We start from the raw sequence: 12,828 nt of genomic DNA on the forward strand, positions 1-12,828 counted from the left end.
TATCTACACTAGGTCATCTCAAATAATCTTTAGGTCACTAGCAATTTGAACTCAACAAATATTTACTCATACTCTCGTATGTTCTTGTAAAAAAATAAAATACTATTTAACACTTTTCCATGCGTGATGTAATCCCACACACAATGTGGGATTCCCGTGTGTTACTTAAAATTCTGACGTCAATGTTGCATTCTACTCAATTGTATTTATTTATGTTTATACTTATTCCTTGACTTTTCAATAATAAATTTATAAATATACGTATATTTATAAACAGAAAATATTAAATTTTATTTTGACATTTACAATTAAATGGAACCGATAACTGACCTTGAGAGTTTAAATAAAAATTAATTTTAATTGATACTAAATAAATGTAAAAGTATATGATTAAATTTTGCCAAGGACAAATCCAGATGGCAGTAGACCATCAAGTGCGCAAAAGTATCATCATCTAGCCAACGAGTTTTATTCGTCTATTCGTTCAAGAATTTCAGACACGAACACAAGTTTTTTAAATACATCAGATTGCGGTACTCGTGAACGGATGACTTTTATTGCTTATTTGCTGTTTTTATAAAATAATGATCGTAAAATAAAAATATTTTTTTTTATCAGAGACTAATTTATATAGAAATTAATTTATTTTTATAAAATTTAATTTTTAAATAGTACTTGTGGGTTTCAACTAAAAAAAAAAACCTATTTGGAAATCAACAAATGTTACTGAATTAAATAAGTAAAGTTTTATTTTTTAATCAATATTGAATGATTTTATGCTTATTATATTCATTATAATTAATTATTATTACAGGTATATTTTATTAACTAAAATATGAAGCTTTTATTAACACTATTCAGTCAACTTTTAATTATTGTTTGTGCTCGTAAGTACAGTGTTTGTTTTCATTTACAGGAAGCAGAGCAAGAACTATTAATTTAAGTTTTAAAATGAAAAATATTCGAGTAAAAAAGTTTATTTTATTTTATTAGTGTTTCAAAAAGAAAAAAAAAATTATCGGAATCTTAAAAAAAGTTGTCAATAGATTTATAGATCTGTAAATTTTCGTTATTAAATAAAAATTCCTTTACCTTGACATTAAAACAACGATATTATATGAATATATTAGGATTTGCCAAAAAAAACGGACTATTTTTTTCTTTATGAATAACCTCAAAATTTTAATTAGAAGATATTCAAATTTAGATTTTCCTACAGCATGAGCTCTTAAGAGGTAACGTCAACCGATTTTCAATTCAATTTAAATCACGGACAAACACCGGAAACCTAAAATAGAGTCTTTAACGTTTTTTAAATCCTTAAACAGAGGGCTAAAAATTTCGTATTTTCAAAAATTCTAATTCGTCTCAGAGAAAAATTGTTTTAAAATTCTTAGTTACTCTATGAGTGCAAAAAAGATAATAACGTTTATTTTTCTGAGTGTAAGAAAGAAGTCGGGTGGCGTTTCCCCTTAATATTGATATTAAGAAGTTTCGCATCCGAACTTTCTTTGTTCCATTGAATTTTTGTTTTTGAGTCGTTTTTTTTTGGTATATCTTGGACTTAATGTATATAACTTTTTTTTTTTTTTATATAATTTATTGCAGAAGAAAATTGTAGAACACCATCAGGGCAAATCAGCACGTGCATTCTTATAACAGAATGCCCTCCATTGTTAAGTATTCTCAGAGGTCCGCGACCAATTCCTTATGAAGGACTAGAACTTCTTCGTTCATCACAATGTGGATTCGAAGGAAAATTACCTAAAGTTTGTTGTGAAACAGAACAGCCTGTCCAATTATCAACAACAGTGGAACCAAAATTATCAGTAGTATCCGAGCCTCCAGATGTCTCGAATCATTCAAATTTAAAACTATTTAATCACAGCATCTGTGGCCCAATTACTGCGCCTAAAATATTTGGAGGCAATAAAACTGGCGTTCTCGATTTTCCATGGATGGCCTTGATAGCTTATCATATTAATGGAAGAAAAGAATTTAGATGTGGTGGTACAATTATTAACAAACGTTACATCTTAACAGCTGCTCATTGTGTCACGAGCTTGCCCCCAAGTAATTTTTTTTTATTATGATTCTAATAATGCAATCAAACGTTAATAAAAAATTTTTTTTTTTATAGGTCTTTCTTTACTTGGAGTACGAGTTGGAGATCATAATTTGAATACAGAACGGGATTGTGATAGAGATGAAGATGGCCTTGAGATAGTTTGTGCTGATCAATATCAAGATTTTTTAATTGAAACCATTCATTTCTATCACGATTACGTTCCATCAAAACTACAAAATGACGTAGGCCTGATACGATTAAATTCAGATATAGATTTTACACCAATAAATGTAAAGCCAATTTGTTTGCCCATTGGAACGGCTCAAAGATTGGGTCAAAAAACTGTCACCGTAACAGGATGGGGAGCTACTGAATACGGTACTCGAAGTACAGAACTTCTTATGGTAAATTTATCTCCAGTTCCTATTGACGAATGTGCAAAAGCTTACGAAGGTAAATCGGTAATTTGGTACAAACAATTATGTGCTGGTGGCAAAAATGGCAAAGACTCTTGTCTTGGTGACAGTGGTGGTCCTCTACAATCACCCGGACATTACTATAATGATGTACGATACGTTCAATACGGTATTGTAAGTTATGGACCACGGAGTTGTGGTATTGATGGTTTTCCTGGAGTTTATACAAACATACCTTATTACATGGACTGGATACTGGATAGTTTGAGAGATTAAAAAATATATATTATATTTTTTCGATTACAAATACTCTCTAATTTTATAGTTATTCAATTTATTTAAAGACTGTTAAATAATCTTATTATAAACTTATAACAAATAATGTTATATATTGCAATAAATTGATATATTTACACATGAAAGTGTCATATAAAATTTTTGAATAAAAAATTTGACAATCTATAAATGTAATATATATTAAAAATTTTGAGTATTATTATTGCACAAATTATGAGGATCACGTTCATCACTAGGACTACTGGAGTATCTTTCATTATTATCGCGATCTTCATCATGATCCTCGATAAGCTCAGCAGTTTCGTTGATTGATACTCTAAGAGGTCCACGTTCATTTTTCTTTTTGTTATTTATCAAATTATCTGATCTAGTTGAAATTTGAGATTTCCTGGAGCCTGAAGATTTCGAAGATTGTCCAGGCGATGACCGAGCTGGTATATTTATAAAAGATCCGGAATCAGGGCGTGATGGACATCCTGGACTGTTATCAGAATCAAGACTACTAGAATGCTCCGATTTAGGTTTTTTTTTCTTCTTTTTACGTTCAAGTTTATAAGCTCGAGATTGCAATTGACGCATTGCCTGGAAATTCTGCATATTGTATTCCTTCTTAGAGAGTCGAGTCTTCAATTGATAATCTAATATTGTTATTTATTACTATTATAACCTAAATATATTTTATTTAGAACAGTACATACCTGGGAATGACGTTCAAATAGTGTTGGGATTTGTGTAACACGATCAAGCATCATTTCCATTTCAAAACGATGACGTTCGGCTTGCTCTCTTGCTTCATCCCTACGTAATGATATTCGAAAATCTAAATCTCTCTCAAGATCTTTTCTGAAGTATTGGAAAAAAAATTTTAATAATATTATTTAATTTTCTTTAATTACCAACATAAACAATAATATACCTTGCTGCATGTCGTAGTGCTCGCCAGGCTGGTTTTCGACCAGTCCATGATTCTCGCATTCTAATTGCGTACTCTCGTGCCTTTTCTTCCATTTTCTCTTGAATTTCACGTTCTAATTTTTCTCTAAAATTTTTTTTACATTGTTTTCTACCTTTTCCCTTGAAATATTCAACAAATAGATAAAAAAAATTTTACCTTGATGCTTGACATCGTAAAATTGCAGCTAAATTATTACCTCGACCTGACAAATTTGTCATAACTGACCTTGATCTCTCTGAAGTCATTGGAGTAGAACTATACACTCTCAATGATTCTTCATTACGTCGACACTCGTCATTACTACAATTTCTAGCTCTAGGAATACACGCTGATTTTATTCGTTCGCGTCTAGCCATCGACGGTGGCAATGACGATGATTTCATTAATTCAGCTGCACGAATTTTTTTTTGCATCTGTCTGAAATACTCATCTTCTAACATCCGATCATACACATCTGTACCAAAAAGATCTTTTGGCACGGGTTTAGCTCTAAACCTTGAAGTTGATATTGATTTAACATTTTTGGTACAGAGTTCTGGACTTGAGCGGCTCATTGCTTTAACAGCTCTGCGATCACATTCTAATCTAAAAGGTTTTACTTGAGACATTAAGCTCCAAGCTGCTTCTTCACGAATCATACGGCTTCTGTTGAAAAAAAAAAAATAAATAAACTGTTTAATGTGAGGAAATTGCGTGACCTTGATAAGTCCGTTATAAAGCACAACCCCTCCGCTTTGCGTTCGAGGTGTGCAAAAAATTATTCATCTGAAAATTATCCTGATGAAACAAATTATTTAATGATAAAGAACCTTTCTTCTTTGGCTGCCATCAATTTATCATATAAAGGAATTCTCGATGTCAATGGAATTGGTCTAACTCGTCTCTTTTTTGTTGGACCTCCTTTATTATTTTCATTAAATTTTTCTGTCGCTTCTTTTTCTGCTCGAGACATATATTTTTCTGCGTCATCCCTACAATTTAAAATTAATAATTAAATTTTTTTAAATTAACAATAATAATATTACAGACCTTAATGCAAATGAAAATGGTTTTGGAACAGTTGGTTGCCATCTTTTAGGACTACTAGGTGGTAAACTTCGTGTCTCAACACTATTTTCCGAGTCACTATTAGCACTTTCAGTACTTTTAGATTCACTCCAAGTGCTCCAGCTCTTACCAGCCGAATAAATTTCTCGATTTCTCAAAGTTTTCATTTCTTTATCTTTATCTTTACACCTAAAATCATTCATCAATATATATCTCCATATTTAAATGAACCATAACTCAACAATAAGTTCACAAATGTTGTCAATACTCATAATAAAATTTAAAAACTCACCTGAAAGTCAACAAATCTTGATCTTCAGCCAATCCAGCAAATGTCCCAGAAGAAAATAACAACGGACTGCCTGTCCGAGAATCCTCAAGACTACATTTCTTTCCAAGTAATTTTAAGTCCGGATTATTTTCATCCCACCTCTTAGACTTATCCGGAATACTCGGTGTCGAAGGAGGTAAAGTCGACGATTTATCCTGAATAACAAGACTCTTTTCGTCGCTTTCATCTTGATCCAAACAATTTTTCAAATTTTTTAACAGCAACCTTTGTTTTCTTTTCAAATAATCCAGTTTCTGTTTAAACTGTTCATTTGACAGATGATTAACTTCACCATAATCAGGTATGCTCTCCAAAAAATCTAAAAAACTCTCAACATTACTATCATCCGAGCTAACAATTTCACGATTTGAATCCTGATTACTAGACGACGACACAAAATTAATTTTACGTGACTTGTCATTATTTCTACGTTTTTCTACACGTTGAATTCTTGGACGTTCATATGACGGTGTCGGTTGACGACTATAAGGATCTATTGGCACTTTAATACAAGAATTAGCGAAAGACGATCCTCTATGCTCAGACATTTCTTCATACCATTAATTTTTATTATATTTATTTTTTCACTTACTTCTTACTTTCATTTGATTCCCTCACTAACTTTAAGTCATTATTGTGCTACGTGGATTCTCGAGGTAATTCACCTGCAAATCGATCAGCCAACGCAGGGGAACGCATCACCATGGTGACCTTAAAAGTAAAAGGAAGTAAGAATTTTCAGGGTCGTCTTCTTGCCCCTCGTAAAAATAAATAAATAAATTTAATTTTTTTTTAATTATACAACAAACCAACACATCATTACTTTAATTCGACATCAATAAAAAATTCCCTATGTATTTAAATTAAACAAAACAAATTTTTACCTCATACAGATCAAATTAAATGATAAAAAAATATTTAAGGGCAGCTCACATTGATTACATCACTGGAATCTTTATGTAAAGAACTTTGTTTATTAGTACTATAGTAATGAAGCTTCAATCCCTAAAGATGACAAGTACACGACATCCTCGTAGCGTTATTTAATAAATCGATAAATTTCCTAAAAGTGTATTTTGTTGTTGTCGATCTTTTCTACTCGTTTGAAATTTGTTTTAAATTTTTGATAAGCGCGCCAAACAAAATGGCGTTTGTAAGTGAAATCGTGCCGTGTTCTCGAGGTTTTTTATTATCTTTGTGCAATAGATACAATATTAATTTATCAAATCAAGTCATGATTGCAAGAAAACATCATTGCGTTGCTGGTGACAATGATAAACATCATGACATTATCATTGCTGGAGGTGGAATGGTTGGAACAACTTTGGCAGTTGCTTTAGGTTAGAATTTATCAGATAAAAACAATAATAATAAATACTTTTTAAATTGTACAAATAATTATTAATTAATGTTATAGCCAATAATCGAACATTGCAATCACAAAAAATTCTTTTACTGGAAGGCGGCAATAAACATGAATATAAACAAGACGAAAAATATTCAAATCGAGTTGTCGCATTAAATCAACAAACCCGTACATTATTATCAAGTATTGGAGCATGGAAACATATAGAAGCTGTACGTTATGCTCCAGTTCGTAAAATGCAGGTAATTAAACATATATTTTTATTTAAATAATTTTAATAAAATCCTTAAATAATAAATTACGTTACTAAGGTCTGGGATGCTTGTTCGGATGCCATGATAACGTTTAATGAAGATCATTTATCTGAAGATATAGCTTACATTGTAGAAAATGATTTATTATTACATGCAGTAAATAAACAAGTTGAAGAAAAGCCTTCTGTTAAAGTTATTTACAATGCCAAAGTTGAAGACATTCTTTTACCAAAGACAGACAATGGTGATGCTAAAATAAAACTACAAAGCGGCGAAGAGTTTACATCAAAATTATTGGTAAATAATTTATTTATTACCATAAAAAATTACAAATATTTTATTTTACATACTAATTATTTAAATAATTAAAGTTATGAGTATTTTATAATTGATTTTGATGATCAAATTCTTGCGTTATTATATCAATTCGGTTTGTTAAAGCATCTAAACGCATGCTTATGTCATGGGAGTATCTCTTAAGTTCAGCAAATAATTCTAGCATTTGTCGACTAGCTGAATCATTAGTTGAATTAATACTGTACAATCTAGAGACTCTGTTGTCTTCAGTATCGGTATTATTGCTTCTTGATGATGAACTATTTATATTATTATGTACACGAACTTTTCTTTCGGAAACTAGTCGGTAGATAGACTTAATTAAATCTTTAGGTAAACGTTTTTCACGAGGATCATTAGGTCTAATATGTATTGCACAATGGTGAGGTGGATGAAGAAGCAGCGCACCTTTTCTACAGGGCTTAACAATTCTTTGAGGACAATAGTCGAGAAATTTTGAAAACATTAGACTTTCTAAATGGGCTACAAGTTCAGCGCGACGTACAAGTCGATCAAGACCAGCACAACGACGAAGTTCTTGGATGTCTGACACTGCAAGACCTACCATTAAATTTGTTAAAATAATTGTAACGAGTACAACAAAAGCTAATAACATAAGGTGAGATGTTCCTGGATACTGCATTGGTGCATCTGGATCAAAGAAAACGTCTTCGAATTCCAGTTCTCCTGACATCATGATAATAGTCTTTAGCAGACTCATTAGTGGATTTTTAAAAGATTTGTAATTTTTGTGCAGAACACTAAATCCAAGTCCAAAGCCAATTATTAAACATAAATATGCTCCGAGAAATTTGAAAAAGTTTATTGCTACTTGAGTAAACATCTGAACGTACAAACCAAACATAGGAAATCTTCCGACGACTATCATAAGTTCGATCCAGACTAAAAGAATCCCGAGAGCAGCTACATGATGTTGCCAGAAGTCAGCTGGTTTTATTACAATTGCACCAGAAGACACGATTACTCCCCACTGTAACCAGTTTTCCCATCTTTTTATATACATACAGATACCATGGACTAACTGAAAAACTTCTTTACTCGCTAAAATAATTGTGAAAATTATAATAGGCCAGAAAAGTATCTCTACAATTGTACGCAATTCATATAAAAATGCTGCTACCACGTATGCAGTAAATATTGCAACGAATATTGCGTGGAATATCAAACTAAATAAAAAAAATTTGCGTATTCTTAACCATTTTAGGTAGAGAAAACTTTCGCATAGAGGGTGTTTAAGAATATGTCTTTGGCCGCCTTCAACAAGACAGAGCATTAAATCAGTTTCACCTCGTCCACCGGGTACTAAGAAACGAAAGTCTAAACGCAGCTCACAATCAACGTCGCCTAATTCATGGTCATGTAGAGATATCGCTTGATCCATACGTGAAACAAATCTTGGAAGTACATCTGGTGTACGTCGAATAATAAAACTGAGGGCAGAAATTCCGCCTTTCGTTCGGGCAGTCACGTCGGCTCCTTGTGCAAGCAATAGAGTAACGATAAAAGAACTTTCATTAAGTGCTGCAATGTGGAGAGGTGTGTAGCCAAATTTATCTGGTTTATTTACATGAGATCCAGCCTATTAATCATAAATTAAAATGATAAATATAAGAAAAAAAAAAAATATGTAAAACATAAAAACAACTAATTACCTGTATCAATATTTTAACTAATTCACTTCCACGGAGACTTTTAGCTACAGCAGTATGAAGAGGTGTCCTACCATCATCATCTTCAGCATTAACGTCAGCTCCAGCGGCAATTAAAACTTCCATAGTATCCGAAGATTGCGTTAATGCCGCAAGGTGTAATGCAGTCTGTCCTCGTGAATTTTTAGCATTTATTGGCGCTCCAGCTTTGAGTAAAAGCTTAACACACTCACTGCTACCTTCTTCAGCAGCTAAATGAAGTGGCGTTAATCGTGCCGTACCAGATTGAACTCGTACGTCAGCGTCGTAATGTAAAAGCAAACTTACATTACAATCAGAACCTAAACTAGCAGCGACATGCAACGGAGTTTCAGTATATACTTGAGGATTATTTGGAGAAGCTTTAGCTTTTAAAAGAGCTTCCACGCATTTAGAAGCATTACTCAATACTGCATAATGTAATGGAGTACGTCCAGGAAGACCAGCATCAACGTTTGCTCCAGATTTAATTAAATAGTCAACTGAAGGAAAATTACCAATCGCCGCGGCACAATGTAGTGCAGTGTATTCTTTACTAAAATCCCAATCATTTGGATTAGCGCCATGTTTTAATAGTATTTCTATTATTTCAACGAGTCCCGCACACGCTGCCAAATGCAATGGAGTCCTAAATATATCATAGTTATATTATTTTATAACCATTAAAATTGTTTACATAAATAAGTAAATGTTTATAAATTCTATAATAATAAAAACCTTCCATGACCATCTCGTATAGAGATATTGGTGCATCTTTGAAGAAGCACTTTTACTACTTCGACTTGTCCTAGCCAACAAGCAACAAGAAGACAAGTCTCTGGCCATTTAGTAAGAACTGATACCGAGGTTGAAGATGCCGCTGCCTCATTTTGCGCATCATGAGATGACTTTTTGGCACCACTATAATTTTTATAAATTTTTTTATTGCAATAAAAACTTTATTATTGTGATATTAAATTTACAACATACCCATTGGCGAAATTTGAAATTACTAAAGTTTGTTGTATAGATTTAATTGAACTTGTATTTTTTAACTCTTCAAGCGTTTTCTCAAGAACGTCGCCCTGAAGTGTTGGAATAAGAGCTAACGCAGTTTCCCCGGCAGGAAGAGTTGAGAGAGCTAATGTTATTTCTGCCTTATCCCAGGGATGCTGTTGCATCGTTATTGCAGTTTTCGTACAAAGAAAAGCTGTTGAAGATCCTTCAGATGATATACTACTGGCATGATCCTTATCGTCCATCCATATATTAGTGCGTTCGTTCTAACAAATTTAAACACTATTGTTATCACATAGTAAAGTAATAAACACCAGAAGCTTATTAAATATATGAGCGGTGTACACTCAGTACTACCTGATATCCAACTGTGAGTGTTGACATGCGGATATTGTCTCGAAAATTAGTATCCTCACCACTCCGATTTAAAATCTTGCCCGATGGCTTCGTATGACGTGGAAACATTATTAACAATTTTATTTTACTTCACGACTTAAATCACATATACATATACCAGTAATGACTCAGTTACAAGTATGGAGTATTTATTAATTTACTGATTTAATCACCAGTATTAATTTATTGGATTATCTTCAACTCATTAAGTTAATTCATAGACTTTAATAAATAGTTTACATTTATTTCTACACTAACTTAAAACTAAATTGTTTTTTTTTTTTTTTATTTTATATTTTTTTTTATACTTAACATTGAAAATATGAATCACAAAGACAAATATTTTCCGGATACTTGAAATATCTATACATTGTAATTATAATTCGTAAATTCTTTTCTATAATACTCATACAGTGTTTAAACGACTTGCGATATGAATACTACGAGAAATCGTAAACGTCTGATTAATCCCGCGTCTTCTTTCACGTGTACCCAAATGTTTATAATACAGACTTGACTTAAAATTAGACTACGTCGATCTTTGAGTTCCAGAATTTACTGTGGGGATTTCGCGACCACCACAATTTTTTTCAGTATTATTTATTTTCATTTTCTTTTTAATACTGAGAAACGATGCATTGCACTTTGTAACAGGAAAGTGGGCCAACCGCATATTTATACAGAGTAGCAACGTACTTCATTGATAGCGATGTCCTCACAGGAAACTGCTACGATAACATTTTATTCTTCCTTTGACGCACGATTTTATTATAAGATTTTCTATTCTATTAATTATACTAACTAAATTTTAATTTTAGTATTTATTTAAATCATTAGGGTAGAGGTACCGTTTTTGGCCACTTTAGGGCCAGTTTTGGACGTTTGAAAAATTCAAATAAAATAATTTGTAAAAGACCCAATCACATAATCAATTTTTTAAATATGTATGAAGATACTTCTCTCCTACTATTGAAATGAAAATATTATTTAACACTTTTTCATTAATTAAAATAAAGGATTAAATGTCCAAAAGTGGAGCAGTGGCCACAAATGGTATCTCTACCTTATATAGATACTACTACAGTTTTTGATAAATCAAAATGAAAATAATTTCATTTTATACTTATAAATTATTAATGATAAATTTTAATCGTTAATATGTAATAGTACTAAATGGCTCTTGATATTATCACTCATCACTTAAGTCACAATTTAAATGCCTACATCGTATTTCTTGGCTCAGTAAAGTTATTTTTGTATTTTGTAACTAATTTTCATTTTCTTTCTCTTCTCTCTGCTCCTACATATGTAATATAAGATGTTGGCAATGCGAACTTAAAATATCAGTAATATAAATTCATGGTCAATAAATAAATAAATTATATTTATATACATGTATATACATATGTTATTTTTCTGTATTTTAGATTGGGGCGGATGGAGTTAATTCTCGTGTACGTCAAGCGATGAATGTACAATACGTAAAGTGGGAGTATGATCAAATGGGAATAGTTGCAACTGTTGAATTATCAGAGGTAACTTTTTTTTTTTTTAATTTAAATATAAATTTATCATTAATCATTTATCCTTTTAGCCAACAGAAAATATTGTAGCTTGGCAAAGATTTTTACCAACGGGTCCAGTAGCATTATTACCTGTAAGTTTTTTTTATATAGATAATAAATCTATAAATATATTTAAATGTTTATTAAATACAATGTTTATAAAACAGCTGACAAACTCATTGAGTTCTCTCGTATGGTCTATGACAACAAAGGAAGCTAAACGGCTATTAAAAATTCCAGAAGAAGAATTTATTGATGAATTAAATAGTGCACTATGGAAAGTTTATCCAAAAAGTAATATTGTTGAAAGTGGTATGAAGGCATTAAAACAATTACTTGAACAATTCTCATTACAAACTGGTGAATCTAGACAACTACAACCTTCTGTGCTGAAGATAGTTGAAGAATCTCGTGCTGCTTTTCCTCTGGGCTTTGGACATTCTACTTCTTATGTTGCAAATGGAGTTGCTCTTGTTGGGTAATATATATTTTAAATATGTTAAAAAATAAATTTACTTAATAAAGTAATGTTTTTTATTATTTTATACAGTGACGCAGCACATCGTGTTCATCCACTAGCTGGCCAAGGTGTAAATCTTGGATTTGGTGATGTTTCTCTACTAGTTAAATTACTAGATGAAGCTCTAAGAAGCGGAAGTACTTTAGGAGACATTCAACATTTGTCAACATATGAAACATTAAGACAAAGACATAATGTACCAACAATGTTAGCTATTGATGCTTTACATAGACTTTATAAAGGAACTGCTCCGCCAATAATTCTTGCTAGAAGTTTAGGATTACAATTAATTAATGCTATTGGTCCAGTAAAGGTAAATATTGAATTTTTTAAAATTATGTCAACTCAAATAAATTCTATTAAATACTTTTTATTAACAAGTAAAATTTATTTACAGAAAATATTAATGGAACATGCTGCTAATTCGCGCATAATTCGATGAAATAAATTTAACAAGTTAATTATCAATATAAAATTATAATAGCTTTAAGTTTTGATCATAAATTTATAGCTTGTAATATAACAATAGTACTATATTTTTGTGTATTAAAAAAAAATAATAATAAATTTAT

The 12,828-nt window shown here is 31.4% G+C and overlaps 4 protein-coding genes across 8 annotated transcripts; 2 read left to right on the plus strand and 2 right to left on the minus strand.

The window, feature by feature from the left end:
• Positions 1-501: 501 nt before the first annotated feature.
• Positions 502-2,908, plus strand: LOC130675289 (CLIP domain-containing serine protease B4-like). Its single transcript, XM_057480857.1, has 4 exons — positions 502-739; positions 815-887; positions 1,609-2,073; positions 2,141-2,908. Exons 2-4 carry the CDS (start codon positions 836-838, stop codon positions 2,758-2,760), a joined length of 1,137 nt encoding a protein of 378 aa, XP_057336840.1. The 5' UTR covers positions 502-739; positions 815-835; the 3' UTR covers positions 2,761-2,908.
• Positions 2,909-2,959: 51 nt separating this feature from the next.
• LOC130675286 (protein FAM161A) lies at positions 2,960-6,124 on the minus strand. 5 transcript variants are annotated; one of them, XM_057480852.1, is made up of 9 exons: positions 5,999-6,124; positions 5,707-5,825; positions 5,076-5,616; positions 4,766-4,972; positions 4,546-4,707; positions 3,893-4,381; positions 3,698-3,820; positions 3,480-3,624; positions 2,960-3,405 (listed from the first exon to the last, which is right to left on the minus strand). In XM_057480852.1, exons 2-9 carry the CDS (start codon positions 5,717-5,719, stop codon positions 2,962-2,964), a joined length of 2,124 nt encoding a protein of 707 aa, XP_057336835.1. In that variant the 5' UTR covers positions 5,720-5,825; positions 5,999-6,124; the 3' UTR covers positions 2,960-2,961. The 5 variants fall into 5 exon arrangements, with proteins under 5 accessions (XP_057336835.1, XP_057336836.1, XP_057336834.1 ...); XM_057480853.1 differs by lacking the exon at positions 5,999-6,124 and having other exon boundaries at positions 2,960-3,363; positions 5,076-5,839; XM_057480851.1 differs by lacking the exon at positions 5,999-6,124 and having other exon boundaries at positions 2,960-3,372; positions 5,076-5,838.
• A 134-nt stretch (positions 6,125-6,258) lies between these two features.
• On the plus strand, positions 6,259-12,814 carry LOC130675288 (ubiquinone biosynthesis monooxygenase COQ6, mitochondrial). The gene is made up of 8 exons (XM_057480856.1): positions 6,259-6,454; positions 6,532-6,722; positions 6,792-7,031; positions 11,599-11,706; positions 11,766-11,828; positions 11,904-12,214; positions 12,287-12,569; positions 12,654-12,814. The coding sequence occupies exons 1-8, from the start codon at positions 6,259-6,261 to the stop codon at positions 12,696-12,698; spliced, it is 1,437 nt and encodes a 478-aa protein (XP_057336839.1). The 3' UTR covers positions 12,699-12,814.
• On the minus strand, positions 7,026-10,298 carry LOC130675284 (transient receptor potential channel pyrexia-like). Its single transcript, XM_057480845.1, has 5 exons — positions 10,133-10,298; positions 9,749-10,041; positions 9,497-9,679; positions 8,744-9,407; positions 7,026-8,670 (listed from the first exon to the last, which is right to left on the minus strand). Exons 1-5 carry the CDS (start codon positions 10,238-10,240, stop codon positions 7,117-7,119), a joined length of 2,802 nt encoding a protein of 933 aa, XP_057336828.1. The 5' UTR covers positions 10,241-10,298; the 3' UTR covers positions 7,026-7,116.
• Positions 12,815-12,828: the final 14 nt, after the last annotated feature.

This window comes from Microplitis mediator, chromosome 10, assembly GCF_029852145.1.
Source record: "Microplitis mediator isolate UGA2020A chromosome 10, iyMicMedi2.1, whole genome shotgun sequence".
Lineage (NCBI taxonomy): Eukaryota > Metazoa > Arthropoda > Insecta > Hymenoptera > Braconidae > Microplitis > Microplitis mediator.

Bases quoted from the DNA above. Each gene is read 5' to 3' on its own strand.
- LOC130675289 (XM_057480857.1), top strand. From the start codon at position 836: ATGAAGCTTTTATTAACACTATTCAGTCAACTTTTAATTATTGTTTGT. The intron at 888-1,608 runs GTAAGTACAGTG...AATTTATTGCAG, and splicing joins TTTAATTATTGTTTGTGCTC to AAGAAAATTGTAGAACACCA. The intron at 2,074-2,140 runs GTAATTTTTTTT...TTTTTTTTATAG, and splicing joins TGTCACGAGCTTGCCCCCAA to GTCTTTCTTTACTTGGAGTA.
- LOC130675288 (XM_057480856.1), top strand. From the start codon at position 6,259: ATGGCGTTTGTAAGTGAAATCGTGCCGTGTTCTCGAGGTTTTTTATTA. The intron at 11,707-11,765 runs GTAACTTTTTTT...TTATCCTTTTAG, and splicing joins CAACTGTTGAATTATCAGAG to CCAACAGAAAATATTGTAGC. The intron at 12,215-12,286 runs GTAATATATATT...TATTTTATACAG, and splicing joins AATGGAGTTGCTCTTGTTGG to TGACGCAGCACATCGTGTTC.
- LOC130675284 (XM_057480845.1), bottom strand. From the start codon at position 10,240: ATGTTTCCACGTCATACGAAGCCATCGGGCAAGATTTTAAATCGGAGT. The intron at 9,680-9,748 runs GTATGTTGTAAA...TAAAAATTATAG, and splicing joins ATTTCAAATTTCGCCAATGG to TGGTGCCAAAAAGTCATCTC. The intron at 9,408-9,496 runs GTTTTTATTATT...TGATATATTTAG, and splicing joins ATACGAGATGGTCATGGAAG to GACTCCATTGCATTTGGCAG.
- LOC130675286 (XM_057480850.1), bottom strand. From the start codon at position 5,662: ATGTCTGAGCATAGAGGATCGTCTTTCGCTAATTCTTGTATTAAAGTG. The intron at 4,973-5,075 runs GTGAGTTTTTAA...GAATGATTTTAG, and splicing joins CAAGATTTGTTGACTTTCAG to GTGTAAAGATAAAGATAAAG. The intron at 4,382-4,545 runs GTTCTTTATCAT...TTTTTTCAACAG, and splicing joins ATGGCAGCCAAAGAAGAAAG to AAGCCGTATGATTCGTGAAG.